This window comes from Dufourea novaeangliae, unplaced genomic scaffold (assembly GCF_001272555.1).
Source record: "Dufourea novaeangliae isolate 0120121106 unplaced genomic scaffold, ASM127255v1 scaffold140, whole genome shotgun sequence".
Taxonomy (NCBI): Eukaryota; Metazoa; Arthropoda; class Insecta; order Hymenoptera; family Halictidae; genus Dufourea; species Dufourea novaeangliae.
The window spans coordinates 60,965-80,370 of record NW_015374018.1 but is presented as its reverse complement, the minus strand read 5'-3'; the positions used below and the strand labels follow the sequence as shown (position 1 = coordinate 80,370).

At 37.2% G+C, this 19,406-nt stretch overlaps 2 protein-coding genes across 2 annotated transcripts; one reads left to right on the top strand and one right to left on the bottom strand.

Annotated features, from left to right (window-relative positions):
* Positions 1 to 2,313: 2,313 nt before the first annotated feature.
* On the top strand, positions 2,314 to 3,750 carry LOC107188907 (probable transcriptional regulatory protein LSEI_1022). Its single transcript, XM_015577302.1, has 5 exons — positions 2,314 to 2,600; positions 2,792 to 3,035; positions 3,115 to 3,274; positions 3,333 to 3,561; positions 3,670 to 3,750. The coding sequence occupies exons 1-4, from the start codon at positions 2,438 to 2,440 to the stop codon at positions 3,537 to 3,539; spliced, it is 774 nt and encodes a 257-aa protein (XP_015432788.1). The 5' UTR covers positions 2,314 to 2,437; the 3' UTR covers positions 3,540 to 3,561; positions 3,670 to 3,750.
* A 51-nt stretch (positions 3,751 to 3,801) lies between these two features.
* Positions 3,802 to 6,622, bottom strand: LOC107188905 (putative histone-lysine N-methyltransferase 1). Its single transcript, XM_015577300.1, has 4 exons — positions 6,381 to 6,622; positions 6,169 to 6,291; positions 5,590 to 5,773; positions 3,802 to 5,512 (listed from the first exon to the last, which is right to left on the bottom strand). Exons 1-4 carry the CDS (start codon positions 6,451 to 6,453, stop codon positions 3,802 to 3,804), a joined length of 2,091 nt encoding a protein of 696 aa, XP_015432786.1. The 5' UTR covers positions 6,454 to 6,622.
* Between the last annotated feature and the right edge of the window lie 12,784 nt (positions 6,623 to 19,406).

Here is a 19,406-nt window from a genome sequence, read left to right as displayed (position 1 = left end):
CTCTTCCACACTTCGCACACCTTCTATCGTGCGCGACACACGCGCGCAATGCTATAATTTCGGTTTACTGAGATGACGCGGTCCTAGCTGGAGAGGCTTTGATCTTTATCGCAGCAGCCGATGATCCCGCCGATAAATCGGGAGGACTTCTCGGGTGAAGACACACACCAAACCCCCGTCTGACTACAGTATAAAAGACGTTGGTGAGGTACACGCGAACGTGTTCCCTGCACTTTTTTCCAGTACTGGTCGGCAGACGTTGATCGTGCTTCAATCGTACTCTCTGATCGGGAACGGAGTTCCGTGGGTAGACGTTACAGCAGCCGATGATTGCGCCGATGACTCGGAAGAATTTCTCAGGTGGAGACATGCACTTTATCTTAGTTAATCCACGATGCAAAAGACGCAAGTGTGGTATCCGCGTACGTGGTCCCACACTTGTTTCCAGTAAAGATGGATTAACATCAATCGTGCTTAATCTAACACAAAGCTCGGCGTCTAGATTCCCTCATGCATATGTCACAGCAACCGATGATTCCGCCGATAAATCGGAAGAACTTATCGGTTGGAGACACGTACAAAACCTTGGCTGTTTCGCAATACATAAGACGTTGGTGAGGTACACGTGCACGTGGTCCCAACTAGAGATGGCGTGAACTGCTACTTGTGAATCACTCGTGATTCGATCACGTTCGTTCCCAATCACGATGATTTTTCACAGTGATTCGTGATTTCCCGTGATCGTTTCTTATTGGTGGAGAAACCTAACAGTTCTTTACACGCGATACATAATTTGTATATTTCACATTAACGACATCAAAACAAAAATTAGGGTTATATCGTATAAAGTGAACGGATAAGTAGAAACAATGAAGAATAATGAATAAATTAATGATTACAAATTATAATCTACATGTTACCTAGCAAATCATTTTTTTAGAATTTCTTGTTTTTTCTACTGATGTTTACAAACACGAATAGTAATGTAATTATCGTAAAATCATATTGAATACGTTTTTCTGTTTAAAGATCAAGGACTTACGATCGCAGTGAACAAATTCACCCAAGATAGAAAAATCGCAATCACGGTTGTGAATGAAGTTAAATCACGACCGTGATCGTGATTCGACGATCACTGTGATAAATCACCGTTAGTGATTTTGCACGCCATCTCTAGTCCCAACACATCTTTCCTGCACCGATAGAACAACTCCGATCGTACTTATGCCCCTATACTAACCGCGTTCACAGTCAAGAACAAACTATTCCGGAAGGAATCGGCTGAGCATGAACTTGTCAGACCCGTTCCTTCCTACTTGCTTGAGATTGTGAAGATTCGTCCGTTCTTATGATATCCCGAAATGATAGCATCGGTTGCTCTTAATAGTTAAACTAACGCGTCGGGCGAGAGACTTGGTTGAGAAATCCAGCCGACTTTAGGTACTTGGTAATTTATACTGATTTTCGTATGATCTGAGTACAGATTTAATTTCCGTCGGTGTTCGTATCACCGCACGCTTCTCAAACTAAAGAATTGTGAAGATAAATACTAGTAGAAATGTTGCAACGTTCTTGAGTTTACTGATGAAGAAATATGTAATAAATGAGTAGAAATTAATTGAATTTATGAATTTAGATTGTGACTACTACGCTTGTACCGTCTGTCTCGTATCGGCTGTGCCACAACGCGGTTTGCGTTGGTGACTTCTCGGTTTGAGGCGCGTACAAGTGAGGCGTGAGGATGACAAAAACGGTTTGCTTTACACGCCAAGTCGGCTTGACTTCTCAACTTACGTAACGTTTCTCGCCTAACGGATTCTGGTCCTGAACGCGACTATAGTATAGTCACTATACCACTGATCAGTCTGTCCATGACGTCTCCCACGCCACGGGCCAATGGGCCCGTAGCTAAGAACTTCAGTTCTTCAAAAACTATGTTTGTATCATATACACGTAGAATAGACTACGGGATTTATTATAACTGCGACTCCAACTTCATAATATCGTGAAGTCTATTTACTTAAGCTTGGAAATAATTTCACACCAACACAACTATTCGCGGACCGTGACCTTTCAGGTCGACTCACGTTCTCATCACCATGTCTGTTCACCAGTTCCACAAACTGGTAGCACCATCTATCGGCATTTAGTGTAACTAATTGACTAATAGTTCCACGAATTTGTTGTAGATGGCGGCACCATGCACTTTTTGAAGTCAACTTGTGCTTTTTGCGTAACTAATTAATACATAATTCGTTGTTTATATCACAATCACTACATAATTATAAACAATACTGTTATATATTTCTATAAATGAACGCATAAGTAAATAATCAGCAAACAGAGTTAAATGAAAATCACTTAGCAATTGTTTATATAGAGCAGTACGAAAAAGGACATGTATCATAACCTATCGTATTCACGTTAACTTATAAACATGTACTTACGTTTAAATTCTGTAATTAGTAATAAATACAGAAGTATTCTACTTCAGCAAGGCAGAAATCATGCAGGGCAGATTACAAAAGACCAAGATCCTCATTTTGCAAAATCAAGACTCGTTCAAAGTTTAAATAGGAGAGTAGAGTTCGCAATACAAGGTGCTTTTCTTTTAACTTCTATAACATAAAAATGTATATCAAACAAAGAACATAGATTTGAATAATAAGCATTCAACGTATATTTAATTGAGATTCGCATTATTTCTCATTTTCAAGCAAATAGGAGCTTCTAAGAAACAAACTGATTTTAACAATAAATGTTATACCTTTCTTCAATTGATTCGTTTTAGAGACTGGAAATGCAGACCCACGTAAGAATCTGAGACTATCACAAGTTTTAGAACAAGCCAAAAAAGCCAATGTATCTATACCACCTATGAAAACATTTGTACAAGAAATGAATGTCAAAAGAGGTGTTCCAAATGAAATAATAACAGTCTCTGGTCCTGGTGGATGCAAACTTATTATATATGTTTCAAGTACTAAAATGGCTGCAATAAAAAGCGATATGAATGTACTCTTTAGAAAGCATAGGTACCATTATTTCAATTTATACAGTGTTTTATAATTGTAATCTGTTGAAATAGTTTGTTTCATCTTTTTATACTTGCAGCTCTAGATTAGCAGACCCTACAATAATGAGGATGTTTGATTGTGCAAGTTATGTCACAGCCTCAAAAAACTGTACTGCTGATCAGGCAATGGAAGATGCAATACAGATCAATGCACAGGATATGGAAATAATAGAAGAAGATGATAATATATTTTATAAGGTATATATTATCCGTTTTATTGTGCTGCACTGAACTTTCTTATTTTCAATTATTTCAGTTCAAATGCGAGTTTCGTAATTCTATAAAAAGTATAACTCAGTTAAAAAATATGGGATATTCTATAGTTGAAGCAGAAGATACATGTATACCTAACAATGTAGTTGAATTGAATGAAGAGCAATTAGCAACTATCAATAAACTTAAGGATAAACTCTTAAGTCAAGACTTTGTTGACAAAATAGAAGACAACATAGCAGAATCTTGAATTCAAAATATATACTAATAGAGTAAGTACTTCTTCGAAATATATTTTTAATAATAATCACAGTAAAGACCAAGTATAAAATAAACAGTATATTTTATTATGTTTATTCGTAAGACACCTTTTGTTTCAGAAAAAAAGAAATTATTCTGTACATTTCCAAAATTCATGCTCTGTTACCATACAGTAATCTACACAATTGAATCAGTCACTGGTATACACAGATCTTCAAAAATATATTAATATTCTTTATAAAAAGAACGTTTTACTCTTTATTGTATATATCGATACCATAACCTTTAATTTCGTGTACATTAGAACCTGGAAAATGTGCGATAGAATTTCGATTGAAAAGAGACATCAATATTTTCTTCGATGTCTTTGCTCTTTCATTCCAAGGACTAGAGGAAGCATTAAATGTCGTATCTTTTACAAGTTGATGTGTAGATTTTGTATTTCTTGAATTTGTGTGTGTGATTTTTGTATTTACTGTTTCTTCCATACGTTCTGGTGTAGATGCTCTATTAGGAATACACTCGACAATATCTTTTATTAATTTTTCATGTTTTGCTTTGTTAATATCGGTTTCATCTAAATCCTTCCTCATTTTCTTTTTTTTCTTTTTTAATTTTACAGTTTCTTCTTCTGCTATTTCAATTTCCTGTTTTACATGTTCAATATTACTAGATTCTGTTTGAATTTCGAAGTTACCTTCATGATTTCCTATGTTTCTTTCAGCATCTTTCTTCTTCCTCTTTTTTTTTTTTTTTTCTTTTTCCTCAGAACAGTTTGCTTGATCCTCCAGTTTTTGTATGTGATCTTCCTTCTCCAATTCAGTTTTTAATTCACTATTTACTGCTTCTTCTGCATTCTCCAGCGCATTATGTTCACTGATAGCTGGAATTTCTATTTTTTCCTTCTTTTTCTTTGACTTTTTATTCGAGGGATCCTCTTGATGTACATCATCAAGTTTCTCAGTTTTCATTTCATCTTCACCAACTTCTTCTGGTATTTCCACTATGGTTTCTAAATTAGTTCGACAGCTACCTTTTCTCTTTTTAGATTTTCTACTTTTGCGCTCGTTAATCTCATTATCATTCATTTCTTCAGACACTTCTTCAACGTCTAAGGCTTCATTAACAATACCAAACGGCACAAAGTTATTTGCATTTTCTTCCGATTTCTTTTTCTTTTTAGACTTTTTATTTTCAACCTCAAATTTATCCAACATGGCTTTTCCTTTCTTCTTTTTTGCAGAGTCGGTACTATATTCTACACGATCATTAAACGTTACTCTCTTTTTCTCTACTACCTCATCATGTAAGTCTAGAGCAGAATTTGTTACGCCAAATTCTACTCTACACACCTCGAATTCCTTTCCATTGTACATTTCACTGGTTGTAGATTCCAAATTTAATGCAGCATTTTCAAAAACATTGTAATCATTCTTAATACCTTCTTTAAATTTTTTACGATTATTACTTAGGCCTGATTCATTGTCATCAGAAATTTTCCTCTTCTTTGAAGATTCTAATTTGCTGTTAGTACTTGGAGTATTTTCTGGACTGTTTAATCTTAAACAAAGATTTTCAAAAGCGTAATCACAAATATTTCCAGTTTCTTTCGTTTCATTGCCATTCCGAGAGTTTTCTTTGGTAACTGTTGATGCAAAACCAAACCCAGCATACTCAGGTTCACTGTCTGAGTTGCTTTCTTGTTGTTTCTTTTTTTTAGACGTTAAAGACAAATTTTGACCCTTTTTCAAAAAATAATCAGCCATGCTGCCACCGTTTATGGTAATAACACCACTTCTAATATCTTGGATACCAGGGGGATCTGACTTAACATTCTCATGGTTCTTGTTCTTGCTTTCTTCCTTGTCCTCCTCTACATTCAACTCTTTCTGACCAAATATATTTGCTAAATCTTTCGGACTATATTTATTTACATCTTTTCCTCTTGTGAATTTGTTGTAGCTAATAATAATAAAAATATACCAATTAGGAAATGCACATGTTTATATGAAATCTTTTATAACACTTATCATACTTACTGAACACGAGCTTTGCTTTGCCGAGACTTTAACTCCAATGACTTTCCACTTAATTCAGATTTAACTTCCTCTATTTGGATTACATTATGATCTTTACTTTTTTGGAGTTGTTGTAAAAAATCATTAAAACTATCTTGGTGCTCTGTCCATGCTTTATCCAAATGGTCTTTTTTAAATCCAATGCCTATATAACAAACAAAAACAATTTTTATTAAGTTGTATTTTATTGTATTTAGGTATATACAAGAGCTGTCTAATTCTCAAAGCCTTTTACAAATATGACATTAGCTTACACAGAAAGTATAAAGACAATGAACTCCTATTATATACAACTTAAATTCTTCTGCTTTTAATTTATGTTAGTCCAACTACTGATTCTAAACAACTTACTTATTTAAGTATTTTAGAAACATTAAATTCTCTGAATATCTATGCACCTTTTAATTAACTTTTAACACTTCCTATTCCAATGAATGCTTCGAAGTGACGAGTTCTTAATAGCAAAGAAGAAGACTGAAAACCAATTAGCAATGTATGGTGACTACACTTAACGTTTAAAGTTATGAAACTCTTTGTTACCTGCTGTATCGTCTTTATAAGAGACGCGCACGTGCTCAGTCATGCCCTGCTCGTGAGCACCGAGTCCTTTGCCGATCGTCCAGCCCATCTTTTCCAACATCTTCTGTCCGAATTTGTTCGAATCTGTGGCAAACACACAAACGTTACTCGAATCAATTAAACCCGCATCATTTAAGTACCAATGGATCGAACAAATTTAAATCATCGTAAACCTTCGCTCCATTGTTTTCCCCGCGGATTCAAGGTCCATTTTTGTTTTCGACGCGGTTCCGCGAGCATCGACATGTTGCATTCACTTCCAGTACGGTACTAAATTGCGATATCATAAATCTATCATTTGTCAGTCACTTGAGAGGTATTTTGGAGTGCTTTATTTACTTTAATCTGAGGAGCTCGCGCAAGGAATTCTTTAAAGAGGTTAGGGTAGAACCGATAGAACGACGCTATAAGGTCACAAGCATAGACCCACGGATTATTATGGATAGTCTTAAGGGGGGAGACTCCTTCGGGGACAACTCCGAATCGATCGAAGCGCTGATGTAAACAATCGGACGCTAGCGAAAACACATAATCGGTAATTGGGACGGTTTAACCGCAGAATAGTTGGCGCCGAATGTTAACGTATCTTAACGATTTATATCTCAAATAATTGCTCCCAATTTGCTCCTTCCGAATCTGAAATTGCTTCTACAGCACCGATAATGAAATATTCGCAAAAGAAAAAACAAAAATTTGTTGTTTACAAAATAGGTAGTAAATGGCCTTTGTACACAAATATTATGGCACCAGGAAATTGCTCCTGATCTGTTTTATAATAATCAATAGTCAGATATCTCAATAACAACTTATTAACGAGAAGCAAACTAAATATTGTTGTTGCATAGAGGTTAGGTATTCCGTCATATGGTAGGCGCTCGTTTATTGTAGTCTTCGGGGTTATAGAGGGCCAAAATTCCAGGAATATACAATGAACGAGCACCAATCACCCGCGCTCTCTCCAATCGCGACAATTGCGTGACGCACGTATATATAGGGTAGGTCGCATATACGCATTTTTGGTCATCTTAATATATCTGTTATATCAGAAAGGTTTATTCACAGAAGTTGTTTAGTATGGAAAAGGCTATTATTTAGCAGTAATAATTTTTTCGTTGGCCGAGGATCTTTTGAGTTTTCCATTGTAGTTGGTGACGAATATTAGTGTTTCTTAACAATTTACATTTTAAAAAATTTCTCCCGATTTGCACTTTCCGAATCTAAAATTGCTCCCATCGCACCGTTTATATTTAATGAGATATTCGCAAATAAAAAAGCAGAAACAGTTATCTGCAAAATAGATAGGAAATGGTCTTTTTATAAAAAGATCATGGTAGCAAAAAGTTGCTCCTGATCTGTTTTATAATATTCAATGGTCAGATATCTTAATAACAAGTTATTAACAAAGAGCAATTGAAATAATGTTGTTGCATACATGTTACGTAGGCTATGACGTCATGCATGACAGTTGAGTTGGTTCCCGGCTTCCGCTAAGGGAAAAAGTGGCATAAGAGGAAGGACTTCTTACCACTTAGTAAATATAATTCAAGTACTGAATTATATTAAATAAGGTTAAAATGAATGTCAATTTCGTATTAATTTCAGTAATTCTCATTTTAAGAAGTAGGAGCATAGTAGGAGGTCCTTCCCCTATGTTCACTTTTTCCCGTAGTGGAAGCCGAGTTTACTCGTGGGTGTACAAGCAGTAAAGGTTATGCTCCTTGTTGTTTGTAGTCATAGTCATTTGTATTGTGTTGCGTTTATAGATGGCGTGCAAGATAAGACCATTTCCTATCTACATTAGACATTCGTTTCCCGTGCCACCGTTATCTGCATGAAAGCCACGCCCCTTGCTCACACGATTTCTCACACACGCGCGCGTACCCTACTCTGTCGCCTAGCACGGCCAGGTCAGTACACATACGGTGTCGCATTTAACTCGCATATTTCATCACGGAAAGCGCAATGTATATAATACTGTTTTAATAATGTTTTTATTGATGCAATGAATATTGGTGGCAATTTGATTGCTTCTTGTCTCGCGGATCACACGTAATGGGTAACAGATGCTATGCAAGCTAGACATTTGCCACTAAAATATGTCACGAATTATTATCTTTTTCACATAATACCTTAATACTTTTTGACGCAGAATGTTTGGAAGAATCGATTTATGTAATAAAAGTATTTTATTCCATAATATTTCAATATCATTAATAAAAATAACATAATTAACTTCGAAAACTTAGAAGATACTCCACCTACGAAAAACTTGTTACTGCTAAGTAATATCCCTCTTCATACTGAACAACTTCTGTGAATAAACTTTTCTGTATCTCTAAAAATAACGGAGATAATTAATGTAACCTACAGTGCGCATATCCAGCCCACCCTATATGTAGCTGCGTCGCACGACGATTGAACGGCCGAGTGGTGGTCTACTTCCTGCACGGTTCCTGGAATTCTGGCCCGCTGCAGCCCCGACTAGTGCGGGAAACGAATGTCTATTGATTTTGCAGATAAATTTTTGCTTTTTTATTTGCGAATATCTCATTAAATATAAACGTTGCTGTGGGAGCAATTTCAGATTCGGAAAAAGCAAATCGGGAGCAATTTTTTAAGATATAAATTGTTAAGAAATATTATGAAGTCGTGTACAGTAGGCGTTCGTTTATTGCAGCTTTTGTGGCTGACGAGGATCAGAATTCTATAAATACTGCAATATCTCATTAAATATAAACGGTGCTGTGGGAGCAATTTCAGATTCGGAAGGAGCAAATTGGGAGCAAGTTTTTGAGATATAGATTGTTAAGATACGTTAACATTGGGCGCCAACTATTTTCCGGTGACTCTAGGGAGCGGATACTGCCGTCTCTCTCCCACCGTAGTGTCTCCTTCTGCTGCAAGGAGAAAGAGGCGCGTACATCGCGTTGCCTCCTGCATGCGGCAGAACCATCTTGTCCGCTGTCGCTACAGCACGTTCACGTGCTTGATTCCTAGCGTCCCTCAACGCTAATGGCGGCTTGATAATACGACATCTAACGGCAGTACCTACAAATGAATTTTCTTTCCCGTTACCATCAAGTTGGGTTTGTGTTTCTGCTACGCGAAGCCATTGTTGTTGAACCGTATCGCAGACGAGATATAAGAATAGACCTTACATCCTATGGGACTTGGTGTCCCACGAAAATCACGCTGATTCGAGCGCACTCTAAATAAAAGTTTTCGACTTTAGTAACTACGTTGGATACCATGAAGACGCACAGCACACACACTCGTGACTGCATATATCGATACACACATACATTATTGCCCCGGTTTCGCTAGCAAGGAAGAATGTTTTGCTTTTCTCGCCCGGCCTGAACGGCAGTTTGACACATATGTATACAATCTATACAAGTAGGCCCGGTATAAATGTATACATGCTATTATATTAATCTAACTATTACGAATACGAAAAAATGTTTTATATGAAAGTTCTTTTATTTAATGGAGCAAAGTCAGCAAACTTAATAGAATGTTTGAATTTTTTTTATTGTTATTTACAGAGATTTTAATAACAATATAATGTTTTTAAACGGTACTATATATTTTTATTAATGTTGTATTATGAACGATTTTAAGATAAATTCAGACACATATGCAAGTTCTGTTTGAGTAATAATTTCTCAGATAACTGTATGAAAGAAAAAAAAAGATGCTATCCGAACTTGACATTTGCCAGCAACATTCATACAGTTATCCGAAAAATGATTACTCAAACAAAACTTTCAAATATGTCGTTGAATTCGAATTGAAATGCTCAATAACATGATAATACTAAACATATGTAGTTCCTTTAAAAAAGTTACATTATTGATAAAATCTCTGTAAATAACAATTAAAAAAAATTCAAATATTCTATTAAGTTTATTCGCATATTCAATAATTACAGAAATAATTGCGCGTGTACACTTAATCCGAACATAATACTGTACAGGTGCTATCATACATACTTTTGTCTCTCGGTGTGGCATTGACATAACAAAAAAGTGTTGAATACAATTGTATTCAACATTTTTTTCGTTAGTAACGTATCGAAATTTTTTGTTAAATAAGGTTTTATGCGAATAAAAATATAAATACTTATTTCAAATAAATAAATTTTTATTCAATAGTATCATTTGTTACAAATTCCGAATTATTATTAAGCGGACAACACATTTATACTACAAAACAGAAAAAATTAAAAATTTATTTGACTGTGTACTTGTGACGCAAAATGACGATAAAGTTTTTTATAATACGTATTAACCCCTTCGCATCTATGGACGAGATATCTCGCGAGTCTTTTTATTGTACTATCTAGCGATGCTACAAATAGGATATTTAATAAATATGTATTTTGAGTTGAAAATATTGATAAACAGAGATGCGAAACAAATCGTCCAAAGAGTCTAATGAATGACATCGATTAGTGAAATATCTCGTCCGCAATTTCAGGAGAGACAATCTTTTATGTTTCGTGATTTGGTGTTCTTGTATTCGGGCACATTTTAATTCAAAAAAGGTCAACAAACGATTGAAAATTGTTTGTACAACAATAATTTATATTATTGGTCTATCTGCACAATACATAGTCCTTAATATTTACCTCAATTGTTTCATATAGATACTTCACAATTGACGAGACAGAAGCTGTAGTTTTTGATTTACTAATGCCACATGATATGAACATGCCTTTCTTTCATCTTTGTTCCACTATTACTTTTGACAAAATTTTCGAATATTAATGTTCATCGTATAAACAGTGAAGGTAATAGTGTTAACGGGATGGGCCGCGTGAAGGCGTGAAAGAAGGTCATTTCCTTGCCCGAGTATGTTCAGTGTTCAGTTATATATCTAAAAATCCGTCACCGAATAAAAAGAGTGAAATGAGCAAAGAAAGATGTATTATTGTTTAGTAATCGTGGCAAAAGTTACGAAGAATTATGAAAAGAAACTTTTAGATCAGAAAACGAATAATGCAACGCTGAAAATACTCCGAACAGTGTTAAGAATATAGAACTAAAGCAATAATACATAGAAAGAAAAAATATACATACAGGGTGTTCGACAACTAGTGGGAAAAAATGTAAGGGGTGATTCTTTGAGGCAAAATAAGACGAAAATCAAGAATAACGAAATTGCGAAAAATGCTTCGTTTGTTAGTTATAAGAGTTTAAAAATTGACCGAAATCATGGCAATCCGCGCGCACGGAGTGTCAGCGGATCACGGCTCAACAGGGGCGTACAGTCACTTTAAAGACTCAACGACGTGCAGGAACAGTCGGTAGAACAGCTGTTTACTTACCTCGTAGAAGATGTCGATAACTTGTGCCCGCGGTATTTGAGTCGAATCCATTTGTATCGCATTAACTCTGATTACTCGATAAAATTCGCAAGAAATGTAAATATCTTCTTACGAATATTATCGAGTAGAGAGGGTTAATGCCCCCTCTAGTTGTCACGTATCACAATTGTCCTGTCCACGAGTATCCATGAAATTAATCCGCACACGCACGTACACCACAGAAGTCCGCGAAAAATGTCCACACACACTGAGCCATTGTCCCGTCCGCGAAAAATGTCCATACACACTGCGCGATTGTCCCGACCGCGAAAAATGTTCACACACTGCGCGATTAAGTAGACCCGCGAGCTGTTCCTCCGTTGGGTTTAACACTCTATAGGTTACACAAAACTAACACTCAAAATAATTAATTTAAAACTATTTAACACTAACTTTTATACTAATTTTTAACACGATATAATTAATAAAACCTACAATATTTAATAATACCTGCAATAATGAATAAAACCTACAATATTTATTAAAACCTGCAATAATGAATAAAATCTACAATATTTAATAAAACTTGCAATAATTAATCAAATCTACAATACTTAATAAAACCTACAATAATTAATAAGACTTACAATAATTAATTTGCACTATTTATAACGACGACATACGCGACAGTACTAAATAATCACTACGTAATCGCTAAATAAACTAAAACTTAGTTTTCCGAAGATGAACTCTATTTGCTCGTAGAATGCAAAGGGCACCGTTCGGAAAGGACGACTGATATTGTTGAACTGATCCTCCCTCGTTAGGATCGATGTGGCGTAATAGGTCGATCCCCACTCTTTCATGGTCAATACTTTTTGGGAAGGAAAAACTGCATGGGAAAGTGTCTTGGAGGTCGCGTTTCTTTTCGTATATTCTTAGAGCAACATCTGTATTTTTTTCTCATACACCACTCGGGGCCTCGAGGCTACTTGGCCACGATGCCGAGGGAGCGCGCGTCTGGACATTATAAAACTGCCTCTTGTCTTCTGCAGGACGACCACCCGCCGATTTCCTGTAACGTCTTACTGCCATCGACGAAGACCTTGCCTATTGTGTTTTCGGCCGTCCCTCTAGACATTAACTTGTAAAAAGAACTTTCAACCTCGAATTCCAATTCCATGTTAGAAATGGTTCATATTACACCGAATGTATGTGTTTAACAATTTTATTTATTTTAGTTTCTTAGTTTCTTCATGCATCGTAATGAAGGTGCGGCAAATTTCATCTTAGTTTCATTCTAATATCATTATACGTTTTGTATGATCCATGTTAATTGCATATTATTTTTTTGCGGAAACAAGAACCTCAAACACTTGGAGTAAGATCGAAGTGGTAATAAAATGTGCAATGCACATAAAACATACAGTAAGTCAATATTTAATATTTCAGGAATAAAGATATTATCCTATCGAGCGAAGCTTCGAACGATAAGCAATTAACGCATGCACTCGTTTAAAAACATCGTTCGGCACCCCGCGACGGAGGACAAGCTCGTCCACACAGTCACCCCCTAAATGTAAAGTCATTCAGGTATGAATGACACCAGCCGCTTACGGTCGACCGACGAAGGCGGCTTGCTACCTGAGACGGAGCGCGCCGCTGTTTATTCCTGAAATATTGAATATGGACTTACTGTATGTTTTATGTGCATTGCACATTTTATTACCACTTCGATCTTACTCCAAGTGTTTGAGGTTCTTGTTTCCGCAAAAAAATAATATGCAATTAACATGGATCATACAAAACGTATAATGATATTAGAATGAAACTAAGATGAAATTTGCCGCACCTTCATTACGATGCATGAAGAAACTAAGAAACTAAAATAAATAAAATTGTTAAACACATACATTCGGTGTAATATGAACCATTTCTAACATGGAATTGGAATTCGAGGTTGAAAGTTCTTTTTACAAGTTAATGTCTAGAGGGACGGCCGAAAACACAATAGGCAAGGTCTTCGTCGATGGCAGTAAGACGTTACAGGAAATCGGCGGGTGGTCGTCCTGCAGAAGACAAGAGGCAGTTTTATAATGTCCAGACGCGCGCTCCCTCGGCATCGTGGCCAAGTAGCCTCGAGGCCCCGAGTGGTGTATGAGAAAAAAATACAGATGTTGCTCTAAGAATATACGAAAAGAAACGCGACCTCCAAGACACTTTCCCATGCAGTTTTTCCTTCCCAAAAAGTATTGACCATGAAAGAGTGGGGATCGACCTATTACGCCACATCGATCCTAACGAGGGAGGATCAGTTCAACAATATCAGTCGTCCTTTCCGAACGGTGCCCTTTGCATTCTACGAGCAAATAGAGTTCATCTTCGGAAAACTAAGTTTTAGTTTATTTAGCGATTACGTAGTGATTATTTAGTAGTGTCGCGTATGTCGTCGTTATAAATAGTGCAAATTAATTATTGTAAGTCTTATTAATTATTGTAGGTTTTATTAAGTATTGTAGATTTGATTAATTATTGCAAGTTTTATTAAATATTGTAGATTTTATTCATTATTGCAGGTTTTAATAAATATTGTAGGTTTTATTCATTATTGCAGGTATTATTAAATATTGTAGGTTTTATTAATTATATCGTGTTAAAAATTAGTATAAAAGTTAGTGTTAAATAGTTTTAAATTAATTATTTTGAGTGTTAGTTTTGTGTAACCTATAGAGTGTTAAACCCAACGGAGGAACAGCTCGCGGGTCTACTTAATCGCGCAGTGTGTGAACATTTTTCGCGGTCGGGACAATCGCGCAGTGTGTATGGACATTTTTCGCGGACGGGACAATGGCTCAGTGTGTGTGGACATTTTTCGCGGACTTCTGTGGTGTACGTGCGTGTGCGGATTAATTTCATGGATACTCGTGGACAGGACAATTGTGATACGTGACAACTAGAGGGGGCATTAACCCTCTCTACTCGATAATATTCGTAAGAAGATATTTACATTTCTTGCGAATTTTATCGAGTAATCAGAGTTAATGCGATACAAATGGATTCGACTCAAATACCGCGGGCACAAGTTATCGACATCTTCTACGAGGTAAGTAAACAGCTGTTCTACCGACTGTTCCTGCACGTCGTTGAGTCTTTAAAGTGACTGTACGCCCCTGTTGAGCCGTGATCCGCTGACACTCCGTGCGCGCGGATTGCCATGATTTCGGTCAATTTTTAAACTCTTATAACTAACAAACGAAGCATTTTTCGCAATTTCGTTATTCTTGATTTTCGTCTTATTTTGCCTCAAAGAATCACCCCTTACATTTTTTCCCACTAGTTGTCGAACACCCTGTATAACGGAAGCAATAATACAGAAAATATAAGACATACATACACAGCAAAGCACATACCGAGTGAAAGCTAATGCAAAAGATACAAAACAAAGCTAAATTGGAAAGTTTACTTGCATGATTACTGCTAAGAACAGTAAAATATATTAAACATTTCGTAAGTGCGACAATTTTGAAGAATTTCTTCCCGATAAGCCTGCAAATCTCAGGCGTTCTACGAGCCATTTTGTGTTTTTAAAAATTTTGACTTTTAATGCCAAATACGTCATTTTTTTCGACGAGTCGGATATTCATCGTCGCTATACCATAGTGGAAAATTTTCTTCTATATGATAGGACATGACGGAAAACATTTCATCTACCATGTGATATTTACTACGAAATTTTGGATATATCGCATCAAATACTTGATTTAGGATTTTTTACCTGGCTTGGGCCACTCGACCGTCGCGTCGTAAACGCGTGACGTAGGACTTTTGCCGAGAACACCCGAAGCACAGCGTACACGGACAGAGGTAGAAAACACTTGTGTTAGTCGCCGAGTAGGACGTAGTGAGGGCAGAGCTTACACGGACAGGCTAGAATATGCTTGTGTAGAATACCCACGGGAGGCATGGAGAGGGTATGTGCTCGCGCGGAAATCTCACGAATCTGGCATCAGTGCACTGAACCGATCCTGGTCATCGACTGCCGAAACGGTTTATGGCAGGGTATCGCCTAGTTCGCAGGTGATCGCAGATACACCTCACCAGCCGAAATTAAGCGTTGTAACGTCAAGTGCGTCCGGGTTATTCCACCGTATACGTACTCACTTCACTGCACGACCACTAACACTGATCACCCGACACAATCACATAATGTATTTTTAATCCAACGTGTTGTACCTACGTTAGGAAAATTCGTGGCCCCGGAAATGGCCGATTGTTTTCAATTTTTCAGATGTTTTACGTAACCAAACACTTGCAAAGCAACACTCACAAATCCGTTATTCTGTACGTACCACCATAACATTGCGTAATACTCCCGTGAACTTAACATCTCTATCGCCCGATTGCTAACCGACTGACAGAATTTTTCCGAAAGGGCTTCTCTACCCCCAAGTAGTTTCCTATCGTTACATTATGAGTTCACTCCCACCACGACAAGATTTAGGTAAAACGAAACCAACGGTTCTAGGATAACACGTGTTTTGCAGAAATGCAAGGAAAGAACCTTCGCGCAGTTTCTCCAAGGCGCCGTAGCCCGTTAATTTATTGCCAGGGTACCTATTGCTTCGAAATAGAAAACAGACATCACGTGCATCGGCTTGAAAATGTCCGAAATGAAGAGGACCACCAACGTATCCCTTGCTTCGCGTTGGAAAGTACAGTGTACATTGTCTATCTCGAGGAGCAGGGGCAAAAAATTTACCGACACGTGTAAGTTGACGCTGCTTGGTCCTGGCCGACCACCCTTGTAGAGGCCGGAGGGGAATTTTCTGTTATTTATGGCTCAATTTCTTTTAGTAATTTTTTTTAGTATTCCGTTAAATATCTCGGAATTTATTAGAAATAGAAAAACCGTACAATTTGCAATATTGTGTTTGTTTTAATATTGAATGTAGCTATATCATTGAATTCCAGAATAATCCCTTTCTTTAAACAATCTTTCGCCGACTCCTGACAGTGCGCGGTGCAGCTAAATCCAAAAAAAATACTACCGTATTCGTTGAACTTATTTCCGTAAATCATTGACACTTTGATATAGCTTTTAATCTCATTGAAATAGTCTGGAGCGTTAGTGATACCGTCAGTCGACTGTAATAGTGGAGCGCCCGGTTCTTTTACCTGAATCGGGGCGCACCGCTGTCTTAATAGGTTACTACTACTTTAATATGAACCGTATCACCCTACCGGTAGGCTTATTTTACGGAAAAGTGTTTAACGAATACGGTTTTTATATTTCTAATAATTTCCGAGATATTTGACGGAATACTAAAAAAAATACGTATGAAATGTTTTCATGAGCACTACAATTTCACAGAGTTGTAATAAAATTGTCGATTGTTTTCCTGCTCCTCGAGGAAAACAATGTACATTATACTTTCCAACTCGAAGCAACGGGTACGTTTGTGGTCCCCTTTATTTCGGACATTTTCAAGCCGATGCACGTGATGTCAATTTCCTATCTCGAAGCAGTAAGTACCCTGGCAATAAATTAATGGGCTACGCGCCTTGGTGAAACTGCGCGACGGTTCTTTCCTTGCACTTCTGCAAAGCACGTGTTATCCTAGAATCATTGGATTCTTTTTACCTAACTCTTGTCGTGCTGGGAGTGAACTCACAATGTAACGATGGGAAACTACTTGGGGGTAGATGAAAAATTCTGTCAGTCGGTTAGCAATCGGGCGACAGAGATGTTCAGTTCACGGGAATATTACGGAATTTATTTTTCAGTGTTAGTGGTCGTGCAATGAAGTGAGTACGTATTCTGAGGAATAACCAGGACGCACTTGACGTTACAACCCTTAACTTCGGCTGGTGAGGTATACCTGCGATCACCTGCGAACTGGGCCATACCCTGCCATAAACCGTTTCGGCCGTCGATGACCAGGATCGGTTCAGTGACCTAGTGACACAGGTTTGCAAACTGCAGGTGAATTTCCGAAAGAGTGAGTTCTAATCAATTTATTGCTGATTATTATTTTCTTAATTTAACGCAAGCTATGGTTTATTGCCGGCGATAATTCTGCAAGTTTCTGTACGTAACTTTTTCTTCGGGCTTTTTGAAGAAACTTATTCATTATCAGTAACATTGTTGACCGTTATTAATCTACGAATTTTTATACCAATACCGAATTACGATCACTTCTCGTTCATTCTCTGTTACGTTACCTTTTCGTTCACACGTTATTTGACAAGGAAGTTTACAAATTCGTAAAAAGGAATTTACAAAAAAGGAAATGTGCATTCGTCTTTTTACGTTACACATAATTTGCCTACATTTACGTTTCATTCATTAATCTTTTTAAATAACAAACGGCAGATGATACAATGTATGATTGTATTTGTTACATCTTTTTTATTTCCTATTATACGCAGTTTCCTGCGACGTATGCTGACTTACTTGTTTGGAGCTGCGTAGTACAAGCGTAGTGCGGGAACTCGGCTGGCAAACTCGCGCTTTGATTGGTCGCGGTTTTTCGTTAATATCTCGGTAACGAAACCTCAGATTACATTGTTGCTAAGGAAAAAGTTGTTTCAATTCACCCCCCGAGTGCCCCATTTCCAGGTCGGAGGACACTTTTGGGACACCCTGTATATATACGTGCTTAAAAAGTTCGTTAGAACTGACTATGAATCACGATTCAAATAAGAATTCTTTACTAAGTATTACGCCCTGCGTGCGTAGTATGCAGACAGGTGCGTACTAGAATAATTTTAAAGGAATTAGGTAACTAGAGTACCTTTCCCGGGATCGCCTCGTGTATCAAGCCTTGGAGCCTGGGTGTTACACTCGGTTAAGTTGATGTGTTTCTTGTTTCAGTGATTAGAGAGTCCTGAATGAATATACAGGGTGAGTCACTTAATACCGGCCACCTCAATAAGTTGGCTGCTATTGGTTATAGGAAAGAATGCATCAGGCCAAAATTATTTGGTATCGAGGGGCTGATCATCCAATGTGACTAGTTTTTTGATAGGTGGAGGCGTCAAGGAGATATGAAGGTCATCTGATTTTTTTAAATGGAACGGCATGTTTTTTTACTTATACTCTGATAGAGTATTTCAAGACGAATACAATGACCTATTGGAAAGGTCATTCGTAATCTGGGTTAAGCCAATTGTGGACGATGAAACTGATGGAGGAAGAAGTCGAGAGGGGGATAAGATGGAGGGGTTCCAAGATAATCAGATGTCCGGCGGAGGACCTAAACAAGAGGAATACCGTAACAATATGGTGTACTCATAACACCATGTTGTTCGGTGATATGGTAGAAACGATAAGATTGGAACACCCTACGCTGGGGCCGAAGACTGGGTTCTTTGGAAGGAATCAGACCCGGAGGACAAGGGCAGGGAATTTACGGTCAAGATGAGGCCGCAAGCTGCCCAGAACATACGAAGATGGAATGGGAAGTTCCGCCTGTGCGGAGGTGTAATTAGAATAGTATGCAAAGTATTGTAATAGGTTAAGGAAATCTAGTATTTATAAAAAAAAAAAAAAAAAAGGTGGGGGGGGAAACGGAATACGGAATAAGCGGGAAAAGGGAAGGAGGGAATGAGACAATCCTTTCGGGGACGGGGGAAGGGGGAATTGGACAAGGGAAGGAGTAAATATACTATATCAAAAACTAGGGGAGGCGGTAAAGCGGTAGACAGTATAGGTCGGTAGGAAACTAGGCAAAACGTGTCAAAACCTGATATAGGCAAGTAGAAATAATAAAATAATATAAAATATATATAAAAAAGAGAAAGAAATATATATATATATAAGTTTCAATATGTATACACAATAAATAAAAAAGAACAAACAACAACCAACCCTCAAAAAAAAAAAAAAAAA